Consider the following 23,213-nt stretch of genomic DNA (forward strand, 5'->3'; position numbering starts at 1 on the left):
TATATCAGCACTACTATATATCAGTCTAAAAGTTGGTGTCAAAATATGGCAGTATTGTGTATTTTAATGTTCATTTCATGTTATGTAATTGTGTCATTGATCAAATATATTTAATAGTTCTCACTACAGAAACATGGAATTTTTGCCTATAATGTTTACAAAATAATAACTGGAAGATCAGTGTAACTCATTCATTGAATGTTTCAGGGACGTTTAATTAATTTATAAAAATACATAAATGATTGTAATATTTTATAACAGTTGTCCGTTACATCTGGGATCATTTTTATCTCCATTCATATTTCTCTCTTTGAATTATTTAGATTATTTTGAAAATTCGTTTTTCTTTCATGTCAGACCCGATGGAAGTGGAGGAGGAGAGAGAAGAACTGAGTGAAGTGGAGGAGGAGAGAGAAGAACTGAGTGAAGTGAAGGAGGAACATCATGTCAAACCTGGAGGAAAACCCTTTAGCCCAAAGACTAAAAATAATTTTTTAAAGAAAAGAAGAGCAAAGAAATCTTTCACCTGCACTCAGTGTGGAAAGAGTTTCTCAACAAAACAAGATCTTGAGCGTCATATGAGAGTTCACACTGGAGAGAAGCCGTTCTCATGTGATCAGTGTGGAAAGAATTTCTCAAGCAAACAAAGTCTTGAGCGTCATATGAGAGTTCACACTGGAGAGAAGCCCTTCACATGCCATCAATGTGGGAAGAGTCTCACATCCAAACGAAGTCTTGAATGTCACATGAGAATTCACACTGGAGAGAAGCCGTTCACATGCAATCAATGTGGGAAGAGTTTCAGCCGATCAACACACCTTAAAAGTCACATGAGGATCCACACCGGAGAGAAGCCGTTCACATGTGATCAATGTGGGAATAGTTTCAGCCAATCAACACACCTTGAAAGTCACATGAGGATCCACACCAGAGAGAAGCCGTTCACATGTGATCAATGTGGGAATAGTTTCAGCCGATCAACACACCTTGGAAGTCACATGATGATCCACACTGGAGAGAAGCCGTTCACATGTGATCAGTGCGGGAAAACATTTCTTAGTACATCACACCTGAAGTCACACCTGAGAGTTCATACGAAGGAGAAGCCGCATTCATGTTCTGTGTGTGGAAAGAGTTTTTCATGTCTGCAATATTTATATACACATCAGAAAACTCATACTGGTGTGAGAGAGTACATGTGCTTTGAGTGTGAGAAGACTTTTATTACAGGGAAAGATTTAAAACTGCACCAGAGAATTCACACTGGAGAAAAACCTTACAAGTGTTCACACTGTGACAAGAGATTCAGTCGATCAGGACATCTGAAAATACATGAGATGATCCACACTGGAGAGAAGCCACACACGTGTGATCAGTGTGGAAAGAGTTTCACTGTTAAAAGTAACTTGAAGCGACACATGAAGATCCATGCAGTGGAGAAACCACATCACCAGAGTCTGAGATCACAGTAAGTAGTTAATCATTATCTGCAAAAGCTGCTTTTTCACCTTTGAAAAAAAGTTTTTTTTTCAACCTCGGTTTCAGTTGTGTTTTCCACTTTCCACTGTTCTCTGCCCTAAACTCTCAACACACATGGCTAACAGTTTTTATAGAAGTGCATGACATGAATCAAACATAATGAATTCAGTTTTGATAATAGAAAATGAACACAAAAACACCAGTGCTTACAGTTCCTCAACAGTAGTCAAGTAAACTGTTCAAAGTGCAAAATACCACAAAACTAAGTCTAAAACGCACAAATAAAATATAAGAAAAGCAGGTAAAGAGTGCACATGCGCTGCTAATAGGATTTCAGTGAACAAGAAATGAGTTGATGGATTAAAAGAACAATTCGTTCACCTTAAAGATTTGTTCAAAAAGAACGATTAATTCACAAATGTAACATCACTAGTGTATAGTGACATCGCCACTCAGGATTGGTCACTTGTCTGTTGCCTGGCTAAGCGACGCAAAAGCAATTTGAGCAACTTAAACACAAATGAATAATAAAATTAAAAGAAATGTCCGATAATTTCCAATAACATGGTTCGTGTGCTCACCATGCACCATTCATTTTCAGATGTGTTTTGTCCATATAAATGTTTTTGAATGGAAGCAGCTTGAACTCGAGCTTAGATAAACCCCCCAGTTGGACTAATAATGCTTGGATGAGTATAGTAGCAAGATGGCTAAATTATGCAGGTGGAGCTGGGGAGGTGGAGGGACGGCAGAGCAGCTGATGCCAGAGCGAGGTGAGCGACTGCTTATGTGCTCCGGCATTTCATTGAAATATTAGACGAGTTCACTCCTCCCGAAATGACATTGTGAACTTCAGTAATTGTTTATTTTCATGATCGGTTTCAGCAATTAGTTCTTGCAGCCCTAGTTAATTTAAGTTTGTTTTGATCATCAAAACTCAGCTTTTTAAAGGTTCGAATCAGTTGAACCAAGTGCTTTGTAAAAAATGATTCACTGTTTTAAAGCGTTCGAAACGCCACACGCTGGTCAGAATAGTGTAAATACAACAACAACTCAGGCCACACATGCATAAAAAACACCTTTTACAAACCATTGCAAATGTGTTATTGAAGGTAATCAAGTAAGGTTTAATGCCCGACGAGGTGTCCATTGTCTGGTATTAATGGACGACGGCGAGGCCTGTTGTAGATTTTTCCCTAAACCTAACTACTCACCTGTCTTAGGATGAACCTGGTTCCCTTGACACCTGAAAATATTATACTCTCTTGAGTTACCTCTGAACACTTGAGTTGACACAATCTAACCTCGCCTAAGAGTTGAACGACGTCTCGTCCCTTATCGAACACTATCACTTGGTAATAAGGTCTCTAGTGTTCTTAACTTGCCCCACACTATCACTTGGTAATAAGGTCTCTAGTGTTCTTAACTTGCCCCACACTATCACTTGGTAGTGAGGTCTCTAGTGTCTCGCTAAATAACTTGTTCCACTAACTAACTTTGCTGCGCAGCTTAAATGACAGACAGAGTTCAGCAATTGTCCTCTAATGCTCTTTATTACGGCCAGGAGTTCTCGAGCAGTTCTCAGAGAATCTCCCAAGAATAAACAAGGCCGGAGGATCTCCGATCCGAACCGAAGATTTTGGTTTAACGATTACTTCATTGTTAATCACAAGTTCTAACCTAGTCATCTGTCTAGTTTCATTTCCCATATATAATAATAATAATTCATTACATTTATATAGCGCTTTTCTAGGCACTCAAAGCGCTTTACATAGAAGGGGGAATCTCCTCAACCACCACCAGTGTGCAGCATCCACCTGGATGATGCGACGGCAGCCATATTGCGCCAGAACGCCCACCTCACACCAGCTTACTGGTGGAGAGGAGACATAGTGATGAAGCCAATTGGTATATATATATGGGGATGATTAGGAGGCCATGATGGACAGAGGCCACTGGGCAAATTTGGCCAGGATGCCAGGGTTACACCCCTACTCTTTCGAAAGACATCCTGGGATTTTTTGTGACCACAGAGAGTCAGGGCCTCGGTTTAACGTCTCATCCGAAGGACGGTGCTCTTTGACAGTATAGTGTCCCCATTACTATACTGGGGCGTTAGGACCCACACAGACCACAGGGTGAGCGCCCCCTGCTGGCCTCACTAACACCTCTTCCAGCAGCAACCTGGTTTTCTCAGGAGGTCTCCCATCCAGGTACTAACCAGGCTCAGCCCTGCTTAGCTTCAGTGGGCAACCAGTCTTGGGCTACAGGGTGATATGGCTGCTGAAATATATGTTATTTATACACACAGTCAGGGGTTTGACGCACACACATACATTCATCTAAAGTACAGAATGTCTTTCAAACATTAAGTAAAAGTGAATGAGACAGATTTCTCTCTTTACTGACTTATAAGAGCCAAAGCATATCAAGAGAAGAAGAGAAGAAAAGTGTCCAGTTTCAAAGATACATGAAAGTATATCTTGTGTTTGCATGGAACTCACTCAACTCAAGTCAACTTTATTTATAGAGCACTTTCAAAACCACAAGTGGAACTAAAGTGCTGTACAGAAGGTATGCAAGAAAAAAGTAAAAACAAAGACATAAATACAATGCAAACATATGACATAAAAACTTACAAAGCATTGTCAAATGCTAAAGAGAACAAGTAAGTTTTAAGCGCACTCAGAAAAGCACCCAATGAGGGAAAAGTTTTTACAGACAGAGGAAGTTCATTCCAGAGCCTAGGAGCTGCAACAGAGAATGCCCGATCACCTTTACATTTTAAACGGGATCGCGGAAACATGAGAAGCAATTGATCATTAGAGCGCAGAGATCTACTGGATTGACAGCGGCTGATTAAATCAGTAACATACTCAGGTGCTAGGCCATGCATAGACTTAAAAACATACAACAACGCTTTGTATTGAATTCTGTATCGTATGGGTAACCAATGTAATTTAATTGAAACCGGAGTAATGTGCTCTCTCTTTTTAGTACCCGTTAAAAGTCTGGCAGCTGAGTTCTGACCGAGCTGCAAACGGGAGAGAGAAGCCTGACTCACACCCAGATACAACACATTACAATAATCCAAACGGGATGAGACAAAGGCATGAACAACCTTCTCTATATATCGTCAAAAGAAAGGATAGATTTCAATTTAGAAATTGATCTAAGATGGAAAAAAATATTCTTAACGACAGCATTGATTTGCCGGTCAAATTGAAGTCAAAAATGACACCAAGGTTCCTCACGCTACACAGCAAAAACTCAAGTGTTAAATTAACTTTCCTGGGAGTTTATATGACTCCACACTCAAGAGTGTTAAATTAACACTGAAGCAGTGTTAAAGTTAATGAGATAATTAAGTGATTAATTGAGTGATGATTGACCAACATTGAAGACACCTGATGTTAACAAGTAGAATCACTGAAGGTGAAAAATCACAATTTTAAGTTACCATTATGGAGATCAGTGTTTGCTTCAGTTGGACAGTTAACCCTTACATTTTTTACTTTAGATTTTGTTTGGCTGTTGTAACAGCGTTATAACTGCCAGATGAACAAAGAGAAAAGATGATCTGATGGTGTTGGTTATGTTTTAACAAAATCATCAGTTGACCTGAATCACTGAACAAATTTAGAGCTTAATCTCTGACTTAAATGTATATTGTTGATTACAGCATCACAGTGATTCTACAGCGTAAGAATTTTTGATACAATTCAAATGCTTTCTTAAAAGTTGTTCTGATAAAAAAATCTTTCTTTTAGGCACTCACAGGCATCAGGAATCAGTGTATGAATCTCAACAATGGTGACAAACAGAATATTCAATTAGGAAAAGTAAATTACTAAGACAATTCAGATCATAATTTATTCATACTGTAATGCATGATGGGAGCCATGAATGAGTTTTGATTGGTGGAGCCCATAATACACTTCAACATGGTTTATTATTGTCACCATTGTTGAGATTCACAGGCTGATTATTGATGTCAGTGTGTCTAAATAATATAATTTTTTTAAACTATTTTGATCATAACAAATTTTACGAAATATTTTGGATTATATTGAAAGTGCTGAAAAACGTTTGCTGTAGAATTATAGTGTTGCTGTAATCAACAAGGTAAACCTAACGCTCTAAATTAGTTTTGTGATTCTGGTCAAGCGATGATTGTCAAACCATAACCAACACCACCTGATCACCTTTTCTCTTAGATCATCTGGGAGTTGTAACTCAGTTACAACAGCCAAACTAAATCTAATGTTAATAATTTATGGGTCAAGATAAAATCTTCATCCAAGATGGCAGCATGTCTCCATTCGTCTTCAGCTCTGTCTGTGTGATTTGTAATTAATGTCATTGTCTCTCAATAGTGCTGTCTCTAGGTCATTGTCTCTAAACGATAAATCGATAGTTAATCTGACAGACGAACATTGCAGGTGGTTTACAGTAATCTGTGCTGGGACTAACATACACTGGGCATCTTCTGTAATCATCATTTATTCATATTCAATGGTGTATAAAGGAACCAGTCCATCATATATTGAACTTGGATCCAACTGAATTGAAACTTACTCTCTACCGTGTTGGATGACTTGGATCGCCCTGTTAGTGAGGAACTTGTATCCTATCAACGGAGCCAGATCGCAGACACGCCGTTTGAGTCTTATGAGTCTAAACGTCTCACGACAAAGGGAAGTGCTTTTTTCTTGCCTTTAGGACTTGTGCTTGAAATTGCATGCCTATTGTTTTAAACCCCGACTGGTTCTGATTTTGAATCACTTTCTTCACAGCACTGTTTCATTGGGTTGACTTCCTGTTTACATGTGACGTGACGCAATATCATCTGTCTCAGGAGGTTGGAAAAACCTGGACTGGATCACTAAGGCATCAAGTAGCGGAACGTGAAATGGCGCTGCCCTTTTTTGTATTGTGTTTGCTAACCTTGAGCGGAATCTGTGGAAGCCTTCACAGGACCAACTACTCCTATGCAGGTCTTTTAAATACCGCCACAATACGCTGGGGGATGTGCACATCAGTTTGTGCGTCGGACTCTAAATCACTACTCTTGCCTCTGTTCTTCTCTGACGCTGTGGACTTGGCCTGTCTTATCAGTGTAATGGCCTTACAAGATAATTTAATTTTTTCTGAAAGCTGCTTTCGCAGCTTTGTACTAGAATTACATTCTAGGAAAGAATCCTCTAATCAATCACTTAAACCTATTAAGTTGAGGTGTTTAATTGTTCTGTTGCTGTTGATTTCAGGAAATGTGCAACCCAATCCAGGCCCATACTCTGTTATAAGTTTTAATACCCCTGATGATTTTAAATCTAGGGCCGGTCTTGGTTTTATTCACTTGAACGTACGCAGCTTGCTCGCAAAGATGGATATGATTCGTATTTGGGCACTCTCAACTGATGCTGATGTAATTGTTATATCAGAAACTTGGCTAAACAAATCTGTTCTGAATAAGGATATCGGCATTGATGGTTATACTGTATATAGGACTGATCGTCCCAAGAGGGGTGGGGGTGTCGCAGTATATATCAAAAGTAAGTTTAGTGTAAATGTGCTTGTATCCAAATCAGTGAGTAAGCAATTTGAATTCTTAGCTCTTGATCTTGAGGTCTCTAGGACTCTTCACATTACAGTAGTTGGCTGCTATAGGACACCCTCAGCTGTCAAGGATGCTCTGCCTTCTTTAATGCAGCTTTTATCAGGTCTGAATTATAATGAGATTGTAGTCATTGGAGATCTAAATTGGAACTGGTTACATCCAGTAGCTGATGATTTTAAAGCTTACTGTGACTCGCTAAACCTCTTTCAGCTCGTCGATAGCCCTACTAGACCTAATCTGAAATGTCCAGAAAAATCATCTTTTATTGATCCTATTATAAGCAATGTTCCTTATAAATACTCAGCAGCTTCGGTGTTTGCAAATGACATTAGTGACCACTGTGTTGTTGCTACAGTCAGAAACACCAAAAGTCCCAAAACCAAGCCACATATCATCATTAAGCGTGACATGAAATATTTTACGGAACAAGGGTTTTTCTATGACCTATTTTATTTTGATTGGGATAAAATGTATCTTTTTGCTGATGTTGAAAATGCTTGGAGATTTTTTCATGATGGTTTTAAAGAAATTGTTGACAAGCATGCACCCCTCAAAAAATATAGAGTAAAAGGCCGTAAAAATGCATGGTTCACTGTAGACTTAGCCAACTCTCTTCACGAGCGTAATAAAGCCTGGGCAAAAGCCAGGAAAACGGGCCTGGACTCAGATTGGCTACTGTTCAGGAGACTGCGCAATTTGTGCACAGTTGCTATTAGAAAAGCTAAAGCAGACCATTATCTAATAGAATCTTCAAACAATCTAAATAACCCCTTAAAATTTTGGAAGACGATTAAATCACTGGCTGGAAATAAATTTGGCATTGAGCTGCCACCATGTATTCTTAAGGACTCACGTAAAATATCTGATAAGGCTGAAATTCTTGGCTGTTTTAATGAGCATTTTATTGCCTCTGGTTCACTGTTTGACTCCCTCAACACTTCGCATCAGAATCACTCTAAAGGTCTTACTCATAGACATAATCCAGTTAGTAATTCCTTTAGTTTTAAGCCATTTTTAGTCTCAGAAGTGCATAAAGCCCTTACACTTTTAGACACTAGAAAATCGCCTGGTCCTGATAACTTAGAGCCTTACTTTCTACAATTAGCATCAGATTTTATTGCACCGCCTCTGACTTATCTTTTTAATCTCTCTCTGAACACGAACGAAATTCCTCTTTTATGGAAATCTGCATTTGTTATTCCTCTGTTAAAAGGGGGGAGACCCAACAGATTTAAACAACTACAGACCCATCTCGAAATTGTCCGTCCTGGCTAAGGTTATGGAAACTCTGGTAAACGAACAATTGAAAGAGTTTCTAGCTACTAACAATATTTTGTCTAACTTTCAATCAGGTTTTCGTAAAAGACACAGCACAACTACAGCAGCCTTAAAAGTAGTAAATGATTTCATTGACTCTTTAGATAAAAAACAACATTGCGCAGCTCTTTTTATTGATCTATCTAAAGCATTTGATACTGTGGATCACCAAATACTAAAACAAAGACTTTTCAGTGTCGGGTTGTCAGAACAAACAGTTTGCTGGTTTAAAAATTATCTATCAGGTAGAACACAAAGCGTACAAGTAGATGGTCTCACCTCCAGCACTCTTAGTATATCCAAGGGTGTGCCCCAGGGGTCAGTGCTGGGACCACTCCTATTTATTTTATACATCAACATTCTTGATCGAAATGTCTTCAACGCAAATTTTCATTTCTATGCCGATGATACTGTGATATACTGCTCTGCTGCCACTCCAAACCAAGCTCTTTGTCAGCTACAACTTGCTTTTGATACTGTACAATCTACTTCGTTTGACTTAAAACTTGTTTTGAATGACGACAAAACTAAACTTATGTTGTTTTCCAATGCGAAATCTAAGCTACAAAACCTTCCATCCATTACGACTTCTCAGGGCTTCGAGATTGAGACTGTATCCCAATACAAATACCTTGGTATTCTAATTGATGATTCTCTCTCTTTTAAACCTCACATCCAGCAGTTGGTGAAAAAACTGAAGTTAAGACTGGGTTTTTATTTTAGAAACAAGTCATGTTTCTCCTTTGAGGCAAAAAGAAGGCTTGTTGCTGCCACTTTCATGTCAGTGCTGGACTACGGTGATGTTATATACATGCATGCATCCATTCAATGCTTGAAATTGTTGGATACTGTTTACCATGGAGCCCTTAGGTTCATCACAAATTTTAGAGCACTTACCCATCATTGCTCTCTGTATGATCGTGTTGGTTGGTCGGCATTGTCCACCCGTAGGCATAATCACTGGCATATTCTTTTTTAAAAAGGTATTCTTGGTCTGCTTCCCCCATACCTTCAATCTTATATTAAAAAGAAAGGCACAGGACGATATTGTCTTCGTTCTGAGGACTTATTGTTGTTGTCCGTCCCTCATGTCCGGACTGAATTGGGAAAAGGGTCGTTTATGTATGCTGCCCCCAGCGCATGGAATCAACTGCAAAATGTCTCAAATCTTCAGGAATCAGTTTCACTGGCTGCTTTTAAATTACTTTTAAATGATATAGAAGCTACACATACTGGCTGTAGTTGTTATGACTAATTATTTGGATGATCCTTGCTTCTATGTTTTATGTTTATGCTATATGTTATTCTATGTTATTATATGTTATATATATATATGTTTTTTATGTCTGCAACTTTGTTATTTGTGCTGCTGCCTGTCTTGGCCAGGACACTCTTGGAAAAGAGATTTTTAATCTCAACGAGTTTTCTTCTGGTTAAATAAAGGTATATATATAAGAGGCCAACTAAAGCAAACAATGATCACCATAATGGTGACGTCGAAAATTAGATTTTCTCCTTCAGTGATTCTGCTCGTTAACATCAGGTGTTTTCAATGATGGTCAATCATCATTCAATTAATCACTTAATTAGCTCATTAACTTTAACACTCTTGAGTGTTAATTTAACACTCACATTTTAACACTTTAGCACTCTTGAGTCTGGAGCCAAATAAACTCCCAGGAGAGTTAATTTAACACTGGAGTTTTACTGTGTAGACAGTTTTTTTTCCCAGGAAACAACCCCAGGCAGTCATCATCCACACAGCCCTTATTTCCAAATAAAATCTCGGTCTTATCATCATTTAATTGGAGAAAGTTATTCGCAAGCCAACACTTAACTTCGGCCAAACATGCATGGAGAGACTGAATGGCACATTTATGCCCATGTTTCAGTGGTAAATAAATTTGAGAATCATCCGCATACAGATGATACTGAATCCCAAATTTCTCAAAAATCGAGCATATAAAGGGAAAATAAAACTGGTCCCAGTATAGAGCCCTGTGGAACCCCACACACAAGAGGGGCAACAGAAGAAAAATAATCCCCTAAACTGACTGAAAAGGTCCTATCCTTCAAATAGGAAGAGAACCATTTCAGGGCTAAGCACTGAATACCAACCTGATTCCTAAGACGATCAATGAGAATGTTATGATCAACTGTATCAAATGCCGCTGTAAGATCTAACAAAAGCAAAACAACACGGTTTCCAGAATCAACACCTCGTAGGATATCATTAGAGACCCTCACTCTGTACCCAGATTCTGTACTATGACCTGTACTATGACCAACACTGGAATCTATCGGAAATGTTATTCCTCATTAAAAAGTCATTAAGCTGTGCATGCACAATTTTTTCCAGTATCTTCGAAATAAAAGGCAATTTTGAAATCGGACGAAAACTACTCATGTCAAAGGGGTCTAAGCCGTTTCTTTTTAAAAGGGGCTGAATAACCGCATGCTTAAAACTAACCGGAACACAAGATGACAAACTAGTATTCATAATAGACAGAATACTTGGGCCAATTGAATCAAGTACCTTCTTAAACCGAGAAGAAGGGAGCACATCACCAGGAGGCCTGGTGGGCTTCATATGAGCAGTTATATCATTAAGCTGCTGCATGGAAACAGGCATACAACTGTTTAATTGGTTTATTGGGTCAACAGAAGCAATAAAATCATAGCCAACAGATGAAATCTGAGATCTAATTCCATCAACCTTACCAATAAAAAAGTGTAAGAACTCTTCACACATGTCAGCAGAAGGAGTGAATGAAGGAGTAGCAGTAGGATGAAGTACAGCATTTACAGTAGAGAAAAGTACTCTAGAATTATTACAGTTTCTGGAGATGATGTCAGAGAAATTGAAAGAGAAGAGATGATTCTCATCTGGAGATGAGGAAGAGAAATTGTTTGTTGCTGTGGCTTCGACTGTGGCTTTGTTGCTGTCAGTTTCATTTTCATGGACTTTTAGTTTGTTTTCTCAGTCACATGTTCTCCTTTGTCTTAGTTTTCCCGCCCCTCATCTGTTGTCATCGTCATTCATTTGTTCTGCACAGGAGTTTGTAATTTAACCCTCATTTGCCTTGTATTTAAGTGGCAGTCTTTTCAGTTCTCATTTGTCTGGTCACATTTCCGTGTAGTGGTTGGTTTCATTCGCCTATCTTGTTTGTATTGCCTTCTGAGTGAATTATTAAAGACCCGATCTTCATCTTCATCGTGTGTTCCTTGCAACCGTTGGTGACACAGGATCAATGTCACTATTATTATTGTTATTTATTACTTATTGTTCGGTTTTTCAAGAATTTCCCCACCGAACGGGGCGTCAGGAGAGAACACGTTTCATAACTCAATTGTGGTTTTGTTTACTTGGATTTATTATTTCCACATATAGTTGATTTGTCCACAAACAAAGAGGTTATAAACCTATAGACATAAAAAGACAGTGTAAATGACAATATTAATAACACTTACATATCATACTATAAACATTAATTCTAATAAATATTTCGTCATAATATATCAACATTCTCAATAAATACTATTAATCTAAATGACTATAAACATTAAGCACAGAAATGCAACAGCTTCACACAATACACCAATATTCAATTAAACCAATCGCTCTAAATCAAAGAGATATTCTCAGTGATTGGCCCGACGTGAATCTAGTGAGTGTAGTTTATATAGTGGCGCTTTAGCATAGTAACTCATTATAAACGCAAGACAACAAACTACATTTCCCATCCGGCATCGCAAACCAGGAAGTAACTCATATGAAAGTGAAACGCTCCAAATCCAAACATTTCCTTAAGTTCTACCGCGAATACTATCAATACGACAACATTAAACATTGATTGCAAACGAGGTTCTCAGTGTTCGCACAGCAACATTTACCAACATTTATCTACACACAAACTGCGCGCATATGCCGCGGTTGTCAGTAGTTACACAAACAGACAGGCAAACTTTCCCCCGCATCTCAATAAGCGTTTCATTATTAAACAGCAGCTTACCGGTGGCGCGTCTCTCCCGACGAGACAACATGCAAACAAACTCTTGATTCTGCGTATATCTCAAGCTCATGATATCACACTGTTTTAAGATCTCACTGATTTGCGTTTCAATGCTTAACTAGTCCCTCCTTCAATCAGGAAGGTGAACCTCCCACCTATTAACCTGCGTTCTCTACCAAACACCCGTGCTGTAGTGAGCGCAACACCTCCCACTTGACCGCGTAATCATGTGATTCCAAGCGGTCACAGCCTTACATTTCATAAAACAATTTTTTTTTTTTTTTTTATAAAACCATTATTGTCTCTGTTAACCTCCACTGATAGATAGATAGTATTCTGTCGGGGGTTGGTCCATTCCCTTGAAAGGTAGTTTAAATAATGGTAAAGAAACAAAGTTCTAAGAGTCATTGGTCTCCCACAGGAATGAGGACTACCAGTCTCCTCACATCTCTCCGTAGGATGACTGATGTCGGCTGCTGAGGGATCCTCTTAAGTTGCCCACTTACTTGGGAGGCAGGAAGGCCTGCACATGCCTTAACATCAGCATCTCTCACAAGTCCTTTCTTATCAGGGTACACGGCCTGGATCCGTCCAAGCCGGAATTGCCCTCGTAATGCGTTTTGATCAGCAATCCAAACAATGTCACCAATTTCTACGTTCTTTTGGGTCCGGTGCCACTTTGGTCTGATGAATAAGTTAGGTCCGGCGAGTTCGCTCCACTTCTTCCAGAACATATCCACACCTATCTGGATGGACCTGAGACGGCGCCAGGGATGAATACACAAGTCAATTCCTCTTGTATCTCCACTTTGCCTTGTCCTCCCGAGAAGCAGATCATTGGGGGTCAAATACTCTACAGAGTCCTCTTGTTCTTGTGCTCTAGCGTCAATCGGCCTTTCATTTGTGAGGTTAGCTGCCTGGAAGAAAAGTGTTTGGAGCTCACCCCAAGTGAGTGAGTTTGTTATGCCTCCAAGGCTAGTGAGGGCTCTTTTAACAAGTTTAACTGCAGCTTCCGCAGCCCCATTACGATGTTGTGCGTCAGCCGGATGAAAGTTCCATGCCCACACTGTCCCATTCTTGGCGGCTTCGTCTTCTATGGCTACTTCCTGTAAAGTCTCCAAGTACCTGTGCAAGTCTTGTAGGGCAGGTTTAGCTCCAATAAAATTGGTTCCCCTATCTGACCACAATTTTCTGGGATTGCCTCTCATTGCTACAAAGCGAAAGTAAGTTTGGAGAAAGCTTTCAGATGATTGATCGTCAACTAGATCCACATGAACTGCTCTTGATGCCATACAGCAGAATACTAGGCCCCAAACTTTCTTTCCTGTTCTTTTCTTGACAGCATCCTTGATCTCAAAGGGGCCAAAGAGGTCAAGTGTGGTATATTCAAATGGGTTAGCACGCTGTGATCGTTCTGGCGGCAGGTCACTCATCATTTGTTGGCACATCTTACTTTTTCTCTTGCGACATTCAATACAGTCATTTCCAACTTTCTTCACTATCCTACGACCCTGCATAATCCACGCCTTCCTCCTGGTGCGCAAAAGTGTAGCAGCAACACCTTCATGGTTCTTGTTATGAGCTTCTCTTGACAGTAGTGTTGCGAGCCATGAACTGAAAGGAATTAAGGGAACAGCTGTCCCATCTTCTTTCCAGCACTGGATTCGTCCTCCACAGAGAAGAATTCCTGTGCTCTCGTCTTTGTGGACCACCAAGCGGTTAAGTGTTGAGTCCAGAAACTGACAACCATCTTGAGCGGCGAAGACCAGGTCTTGGAATGCTTGTGCTCTCTCCTCAGTTGACAGGATAGAATTGTTTGCCTCCCACTTTGATGAGTCTGGTGCCTGGCATTTTCTCAGCCAAGTTACTGCAGCCCGTCGAGTCCAGGCTGTGGAACTACACAGCTTGGACAGAGAACTAAAACGTTGAGGTTCCACAAGGCGCACTAGCCCAATTGCCCAAGGCTTTCTCTGCTTGTTTGCTACTGATGTTACACCCGGGATAGCTGGTGATGTCGATCTATTATTAACTCTTTCATTCTTGAGGTACGCCTTAATGTCAGGCCCATTGAGGCCAGTTCTTTCTTTAGACTGGGCCCTAGTGACCACTGCTGAGAAGGCTTTCCGCTGAAGTTTTCCCACATCTTCAGCAGCAGAGGGTATAATCTCACTAGCCATCTTCATAGGCCAGTCGGTCTTGGGATTTTTCAGAAACTCAGGGCCTTGCTGCCATTCTGACCCTTCGCCAAGTTCCTCAGGAGTTGCACCTCTGGTCAGTATGTCCGCAATATTTCTTCTGCCTTCAATCCACCTCCAATCTTCCACATTTCCAGCTTTCTGAATCTCACCGATTCGGTTAGCGAAAAAGGTCTGGAAGCCATAGCTGTCCTTTTGGATGGCTGCCAGAATTGTTTGGCTGTCCACGAAGTGAATCCATTCCTTGACTTTAATATGGCAGTGTTTCTCAAAATATTTCTTAAGGCGGGTAGCAAACACCGCACCACAAAGCTCTGATTTGATCACATCTCCTTTCAAGTCAAGAGGTGTGAGTTTCGCTTTGGATTCTACCAACTTCACTTCAACTTTATCGCTGGTTTCCCACCTCAAATAAAGTACAGCCCCATAGGAGGATTCGCTTCCATCTGAAAACGTAATCCCTATTGGCAACCCTTTAGCTCCAGGCGGTGTAAGGCTTCTCTCAAATTTTACTTGACCAAGTCTCACGATTTCTTCAAAGAAAGTTATTGCGGCTTCTCTAAGTTTTTGTGAGAGAGGGAAATCCCATGTATTTTTAGATGGGTTGTCCCTACCAGCTTCCTGGAATGATTCCCGAACCAACATTATTCTCTTTTGTTTGGCTGGTGAAGCAAGACCAACCGGGTCATATAATGCAGCTATCTGGCTAAGAAGCATACGTCGTGTAAGGGGGTCTGGTGTTCCTTCCCTGACATCCTCCATGCTCAGGTTAACTCCAGTCCTCATTTTCCCTCTTTTCTTGGAGAAGTTGATAGACGTCTGCAACCGAAGTTTGTCAGTTTCAAGTTCGTAACCGACCCCGAGTGCTTTGTTCTCCCCATCATGAATCTGGTTAGGCAGTACCAAGGTCCTCGGTATAATGGCTTCAGTAGTGACTCCACCCCTCCCACTTTGGCATGATAGAACCCATGGTTTCAGGAAGAAGCCTCCCGCTTTTAACATCTTCTCTACCCCTTTGGTGATCTTTTCCAATGCCTCAGGATCATTGTGTGTGGTTAGAATATCGTCCACATAGCTGTCCTCAATCAGAGCCCGGCGTTCTTCCACCATATCAGCAAACTGAGGAAAGTTTGCAATTTCCCTCATTGCGACTTGGGCGATACATCCTGCGGGTTTATCACCGATATTCACTCTGACAACCGCAAACACCTCAATATCGTCTTTAGGATCGTCTCTCCAGAGGAATCGGTGGAGGTGAACTTCCTGATCTTTCAGCCACACTGAGTTATACATTTTCTTTACATCACACAGTGCGGCATGGCGTCCACTCCTGAACCTCAACCGGACTCCTCTGATGGGATTAAGTACATCGGGACCTTTGTGGAGAAGATCATTCAGACTTATACCTTGATACTCTTGGCTACTATTCCACACAATTCTCACTGGGGTTGAAGAGGAATGCGGATTCGGTGCAACCAGATGGCTGATATACCACTTAGGTCCTTCCCACTTCTTTATTTCCTCTTCCGTAAGTTTAGCAGCAGCCCCTCTTGAAACCATCTCATGTATTTGTTCTTTATATGCAGCTTTCCACATAGGTTCCTTCTCCAGACGCTTCTCAGTGTTTCTGAAGGTTGCCTCCACAGCCTGCCTATTGTCGGGCAGTGTCTTGAGGTCCGTCCTCCAGGGATAAGCCGCGTCCCAGTGAGGAGAATTGCTGTGTTTGTCTGCCAATACGTATGTTAGACATTCTTTTATCTTTTCCAGGTCTCGCTCCTCCTTGAGGGTCATCTATTTTCCTCCAGGAGGGCACCTACCACACTTGCAACCGCCACATTGAGGACTGCACGCAGCTCCAATGCTGTCCCACCTGAACCACTCGAAGACCTCATTGTTAGTGGTTTTGGTGCTTCGGATAAGCACATCTCCTTCCTCCTCTTGAGGTAAGATGGTTTCTTTGTACGCCATCGAGGCTGATCTCATGGTCCTTGCAAGGTGAGTCTCAGAGTGGTATACTGCCAGATCGATAGTCTCAATAAGATCAGGATGGGTTCCTCCAACAGTCTTTCCCAGCGGACCATCCCAGAGGACGAGGTCTCCTACTATTTTAATTGGCTGGGGAACAAGACGACCTTCCCGATGACTGATAAGGAGGTCAATCTTTGTGGGACGAACCAGTTCGTCTCTGGGTACATTGGGGAAGAACTTCTGTAGTTGTTTGGCAGTGACTGGTTGAGTCACCTCTGCGATGTCTTCCAGGCCATAGCAGATAATTCTATGCTCTGCCACTTCTCCCTTAGGTGTCTTCACTCTCAGCCGTAGGGAATATCTTTTTGTAAAGACCGTCTTCTTCATCCCCCCGACTCCATGGACTATAAGCTTGATCTTCTCACCGCACAGTCCAAGGCGATCGGCTGTCTCAATGGTGATATAATTGGTGTCAGATGCAAGGTCGATTAGAGAGCCAATAAGGCAACCTGAGTTTGTCGTTACTTCCATCAGCATCATCACCACTGGATGCTCTTGCAATCCATCTCCAGCCGTGGCAGATACGGTAGTTGATATTCTGTTTGAGAACACATTCTTGTATTTCTCTCTTTGTTCTGGAGTCAGCTCCGCCAGAAACTCTTCTTGCTTGTTGGTTAGGCCAAGTGTCTTTCCTCCAACTTTTATAACGCTCTGCTCCTCACTGCTGCTGTCCTTCTTTGGAACCGAAGGCTTAGGACACAAAAGGTAATTGTGGTCCGACACCCCTCCTTTCCGACAGTCTACTTTTGGGCAGAGGTATCTGGGTGTGCATCCTTTTCCATCCTTGGGGTGGTGCCGCAAACACTTGGAGCACAACCCTAGCTTCTTCACATGGACCCCTTTTCTTGCGAGATCTTCCTCTCTGAAGACCTTGCACGCAAATAGCTTGCCACCATGAGAATGATCTCCACAGACAGTACAACTGGGGTAACCGTCCCTCTGACCTGCTGTGGATTTAGTGAAAGCCTTCCTCCCTCTCTTCTCGAAGTAATCCGCAGCACCCTTCTCAACAGAGCCTCTATCTGTGGGGCTTGGCTCTAACTGGTCCAACTCCTCAAGAATCTCCTCCTGCCTCTTTAGGAATCCTAGGAGGCAATCAAAATGATCCAGTGGAGAGAATCTGTTTGCTGGGTTAGTTTTGTGCATAATCCACTCCTTCTTGAGTGAACTGGGAAGCTTGCTTTCAAGCGATTGAGCAACAACACGGTTCTTCACGGCGTCCTCTTCACCGAGAATCTGGAGGTTACACAGTGCCCTTTCCACAGCCTGGATCAATTCAATAGATCTTCTTGGATTGTTTCCTTTGACAGGGGGAAGAGACTGGACCTCATTAACGATCATAAGGACTATTTTCGCTCTGTTCCCGTATTTGCTGTCCAGCAACCTGAACATGTCGTCGGCGGTTCCACAGCGAGATAGCACAAGATCCTTCTTGACTTCTTCGTGGAGACTATTTAACAAGTGAAACTTTTTTATACATTCCACACCTTGTGGGTTACCCAATTCTTGTAGATCTTCCCACTCAATCTTCCAGCGATAATAGTCTCTCACGTCACCAGAGAAAGTGGGTAGCCGTACTTTTTCAAGGCTGATTTGAGGCTTGAGATTAGAGTTCCCTTTGGTCTTTTCCGGGCTGCTTTGCTGTAAGAGGGGTCGGGTGTTCATGCTCAATGCCCCCGTATACCTCTTGGGCTTCAGCTTGTGATCAGAAGACATGTCAGGAAGAGAGAGGAAAGAAGCATCTTGTATCGGATCCCCAGCCGCGCTGCTATCATCTCCCAGGTTTCTTTCTCTACCCTTTACTCGGTCTACTTCGTCCTCCTCCAGTTTGTCAGACAACGCCAGGACCCTCTTCTTAAGTGTCTTGTGGCGTGTCCTGAGATCTAACGCCTTCGGACCAGGAACCAACTCTTTCCACTCTACTAACATTTCTCAGAGTTCAACAACCTCTCTTTCAATAGCTCTATTCCTTAACCTGCGGTCCTTGATTGACTTCCGAGGGTTAACTTCCTCTTCCTCTGCCTGAGTGATGGCCATCTCAGCTGTTTTAACCTGTTTGAAAAACGCCTCCTCAGCGTAACTGGTCCAAAAAGTTTCCTGAGTGGCTACCTTTACCTCAAGGAACCGGTTTTCACACTCCGTTGTCTTCACATCAATTTGATCCGCCGATGCTTTCACCTCTTCATCCGTTGACTCCCTCAGGGCTTCAACATACTCATGTCCCGCGTCTATGACTTTAGAAAAATCCGTCCTGAAAATCTTCCATTCTTTGAGAACCTCAGTCGGTTCCAAAAGCCCCGGTTTGGTGAGAATATGAGCCCTCTTTGTGAACGAAGCCTGTGCTCTTGATCGCACACTTTTTAACTTTTCCAAGTCTGCCATAGTTACTCCTTTTGCGTTGACCAAAAAGCTATCACACCCAATGTGTATTTCCGCTCCTTTACTTTAATCAACAGGCAGTTTAATTAATGGAAAACTTGGGGTCCGTCAGAGAAAGTGAGAAGCCAGCTGTTTTGGGTTGATTGAAGCTTTCCTGGATTGATTGAACTTCCTTCATGAAGCACTGCACTCACTCCAGTGCAGTGAACCACGTTTTATAACTGTTCGGTTTTTCAAGAATTTCCCCACCGAACGGGGCGTCAGGAGAGAACACGTTTCATAACTCAATTGTGGTTTTGTTTACTTGGATTTATTATTTCCACATATAGTTGATTTGCCACCTATAGACATAAAAAGACAGTGTAAATGACAATATTAATAACACTTACATATCATACTATAAACATTAATTCTAATAAATATTTCGTCATAATATATCAACATTCTCAATAAATATTATAGTATAATTTAGCAATTAATCTAAATGACTATAAACATTAAGCACAGAAATGCAACAGCTTCACACAATACACCAATATTCAATTAAACCAATCGCTCTAAATCAAAGAGATATTCTCAGTGAATTGGCCCGACGTGAATCTAGTGAGTGTAGTTTATATAGTGGCGCTTTAGCATAGTAACTCATTATAAACGCAAGACAACAAACTACATTTCCCATCCGGCATCGCAAACCAGGAAGTAACTCATATGAAAGTGAAACGCTCCAAATCCAAACATTTCCTTAAGTTCTACCGCGAATACTATCAATACGACAACATTAAACATTGATTGCAAACGAGGTTCTCAGTGTTCGCACAGCAACATTTACCAACATTTATCTACACACAAACTGCGCGCATATGCCGCGGTTGTCAGTAGTTACACAAACAGACAGGCAAACTTTCCCCCGCATCTCAATAAGCGTTTCATTATTAAACAGCAGCTTACCGGTGGCGCGTCTCTCCCGACGAGACAACATGCAAACAAACTCTTGATTCTGCGTATATCTCAAGCTCATGATATCACACTGTTTTAAGATCTCACTGATTTGCGTTTCAATGCTTAACTAGTCCCTCCTTCAATCAGGAAGGTGAACCTCCCACCTATTAACCTGCGTTCTCTACCAAACACCCGTGCTGTAGTGAGCGCAACAGTTATTGGTACTTATTGTAGAATCTGAAATATTTATTGGTCACCTCTCATCATGCATATTATAATTTTAGGCAGAACTACCAGAAAGCATCTGGAAGGAGAGGACAGAGAGAACGCCAGAGATGAAGAACAAAGAGGTTGGTGTTTATTCTTGATTCCTCATTCATTCATCATGATGAAGAACATGCTGATGCTCACCACATTTATATTGTTAAAATGACTATTAAACTCATCAGTGATCTTGACTTTGAGCTTCACTTTTCATTTCACATTTGAAATTTCACTTGATTGAATGTTTCTTTTAGGCCTGATGGACGTGAACAAGAAAGGAAAAACAGAAGCATAAAAATCTGTCTCCTGCCCTCAGTGTAAAAAAACGCTTCACATGTAAAAATAGTCTGAAGATTCACATGAGAGTTCACACTGGGAAGAAGCGGCTCAGGCTTTCTCTCTGAAATCACATCTTCTTATTCTGAAGAAAGAGCATTTAACTGTGATCAGTGCGGGAAACAGTTTCATTGGGCTTCAGTCCTGAAGAAACACCAGAAGATTCAGATTCATTCATTATATTACAGCAGAAAAGACACGGCGGGGTGTGTTATGAGAGACATGAATCTGATGTTAATTTTTAACTCGTTCTTCATCAGAACATCTAGTTTCTCTTCCACTTCTACTCTTTCATGCAAACACAGGATATACTTGCATGTATCTTTGAAACTGGACACTTTTCTTCTCTTCTTCTCTTGAGATGATGTGGCTCTTATAAGTCAGTTATAAGAGCCAAAGCATCTCAAGAGAAGAAGAGAAGAAAAGTGTCCAGTTTCAAAGATACATGCAAGTATATCCTGTGTTTAAAGAGAGAGATCTGTCTCGTTCACTTTCACTTAATGTTTGTATTTGCTTAAAGTAATGATTGATTAAACTCTTTACTCCTTTTTATCAACACCTCATTGTTATTGTCCGTTTTTATTTTCTTTCTGATTTAGCTTGAATAATTTTAGTTCTGAACGTCATGAAGTATCCTGATATGATTGCTTTTTGAGATTTCCATGTTTTCATTTTCTCAACAGAGCTTTTAAATGCCTAATAAATTATATTTCACCCACACATGACTGACAATGAATGAAATTGCTGTTGCCTTGGATTTTGGCTTGCTTAGTTGGGGACATTTAACATTTAATATTCAATAATAATATTATTGATCTGCCTTACTTAAGGTGGACGTTGACGCAATTTATTTTAGAAACAAACTTTGTTATATTGTTATATTGTTTTTGTTATATTGTTTTCATGTTATCACTGTGAAGCGCTTTGATACAATCTGTATTGTAAAAAGCGCTATATAAATAAAGGTGACTTGACTTGACTTGACTGTCCGTCTACATTATTAACAGTTTCACCCTTGATATCCATTTCAAAGAGTTTGTTCTAGTCAGTTTGATGTTTCATTCACACCATGAGGCTTCATGAAGTCAGAACAATTACTATGAACTTTAAACAAGACTGTTTTTACTAAATAAACTGAAATTACTGTCTCTATCTCACCACAGCAGCTGGAATAAAGAGAAGTGGCGTGTAATCCTTGTTATTTGTATTGGTGTTTTGAAAAAAAAACATTTACTGCCGATGACGTCATCAATAGCAATGTTTTATCCATGTCATTATGCAGCTGACACTCGGACCCTGAAGTTAGGCACGTCATGACCTTCGCAGATCTGGGTTTCTGGGCGCCAACATGTCCAGAACAACAACTCAGTCAATCTCCAATAATGCCAGTGGTTCCTTAACCGGCAACCCAGAAGACTAACACGCACACCGACACACAGCTTTTCCAAGGTTGGATTTGGCCAGGCTCTAACTATAAACAGGAGAGTCCTCTCAAAACATCAAGATAATGTTCTTTCTCTCAAGGATAGCTAGATTTTAGTCTGACTGGAAAGTAAGGTTTTAACAAAGAGATGGTCCCTTAAACTATTGGCTTCAATGACCCCTATATGTTTTAACACGTTGAAGACCTTTCTCAAACACAAAACAAGTCCATATTTCATTTCTGGAAGCCGGGCTAAATGAGCAAGCACTGTTACTGCATTCAGATATCAAATACAGACATTAGAGAATACATGAACAGAACATTTCAGTAATCACACTGGTAACTTCTATAACAAAGTAAAATCTCACAAGCCTAGAGAACTCATTCAAGGTATTATTCAATATTTTTCCTTCTAAGTATTAAATGAGTTGATTATAATCACTCATCATTACATATACATTGAAGCAGCAGTGGACTCCAATCCACCCCCTTCAGCACACTGTTGTACAGAAGAGGCCGTAAAACCCTTTCTCATAGTTTGAGGTTACGCATTAATACCTATATATAATTATACCCTATATAGTCCACTCAATGTATCCCAGAATGCATTTTTAAAAGTAGTGTACAACCGATGGTCACTAACCTAAGCCCTACATACCATCATGCATTGCGCTGATCGTAAAAATGGCGGATGGACGTCAAGGAGAGCAGCGCGACAATACGAATTTGTCATATAAATGTAAGTTATGTTCTTTCTCGTTTAACTTATGATATGTAGTAGTTCTACAATTTTTTCAGACATGTATAAATTGTTTGTAAGCACGTATTGCCCCATTTCGGCACAAATCATGCCTAACGACCCAGCTTGCTAACATTAGCCCTCTACTGTACAGTAACGTTATTAACGAATGTGTCACGCCGCTAAACTAACATACATGTGCCGCAAGTTTTTTATTTGTAGGAGGCTAAATTTCACTGAAGTTGAACACAAATAAAAGCAAGAATGGATTGTCAATTTATTTTGATCTCGTCAGGGACCAACGTGTCACGGGGTGGTTCAGGGAAGGCCGAAGATGAAGGTATATATAAAACGTACTTTAATCCAAAGATCAGGAACAGGTGAGACAGCGTGTAAAACACAAACAATACCGGACACTGAACAGAAGACTTAAATACACAATGATGATGACATAAACGACAGGCAGCTGTGAGGAAGGTGA

At 40.8% G+C, this 23,213-nt stretch overlaps 1 protein-coding gene and 1 pseudogene across 1 annotated transcript; one reads left to right on the top strand and one right to left on the bottom strand.

Annotated features, from left to right (window-relative positions):
• Positions 1 to 359: 359 nt before the first annotated feature.
• On the top strand, positions 360 to 20,309 carry LOC130102558 (gastrula zinc finger protein XlCGF8.2DB-like). Its single transcript, XM_056268513.1, has 2 exons — positions 360 to 1,468; positions 20,255 to 20,309. The coding sequence occupies exons 1-2, from the start codon at positions 363 to 365 to the stop codon at positions 20,307 to 20,309; spliced, it is 1,161 nt and encodes a 386-aa protein (XP_056124488.1). The 5' UTR covers positions 360 to 362.
• LOC130102570 (5S ribosomal RNA) lies at positions 3,651 to 3,767 on the bottom strand (annotated as a pseudogene).
• Positions 20,310 to 23,213: the final 2,904 nt, after the last annotated feature.

The sequence above is a fragment of the Rhinichthys klamathensis genome, unplaced genomic scaffold (assembly GCF_029890125.1).
Source record: "Rhinichthys klamathensis goyatoka isolate OS25496 unplaced genomic scaffold, OSU_Roscu_1.1 h1tg000274l_1, whole genome shotgun sequence".
Classification (NCBI taxonomy): Eukaryota; Metazoa; Chordata; class Actinopteri; order Cypriniformes; family Leuciscidae; genus Rhinichthys; species Rhinichthys klamathensis.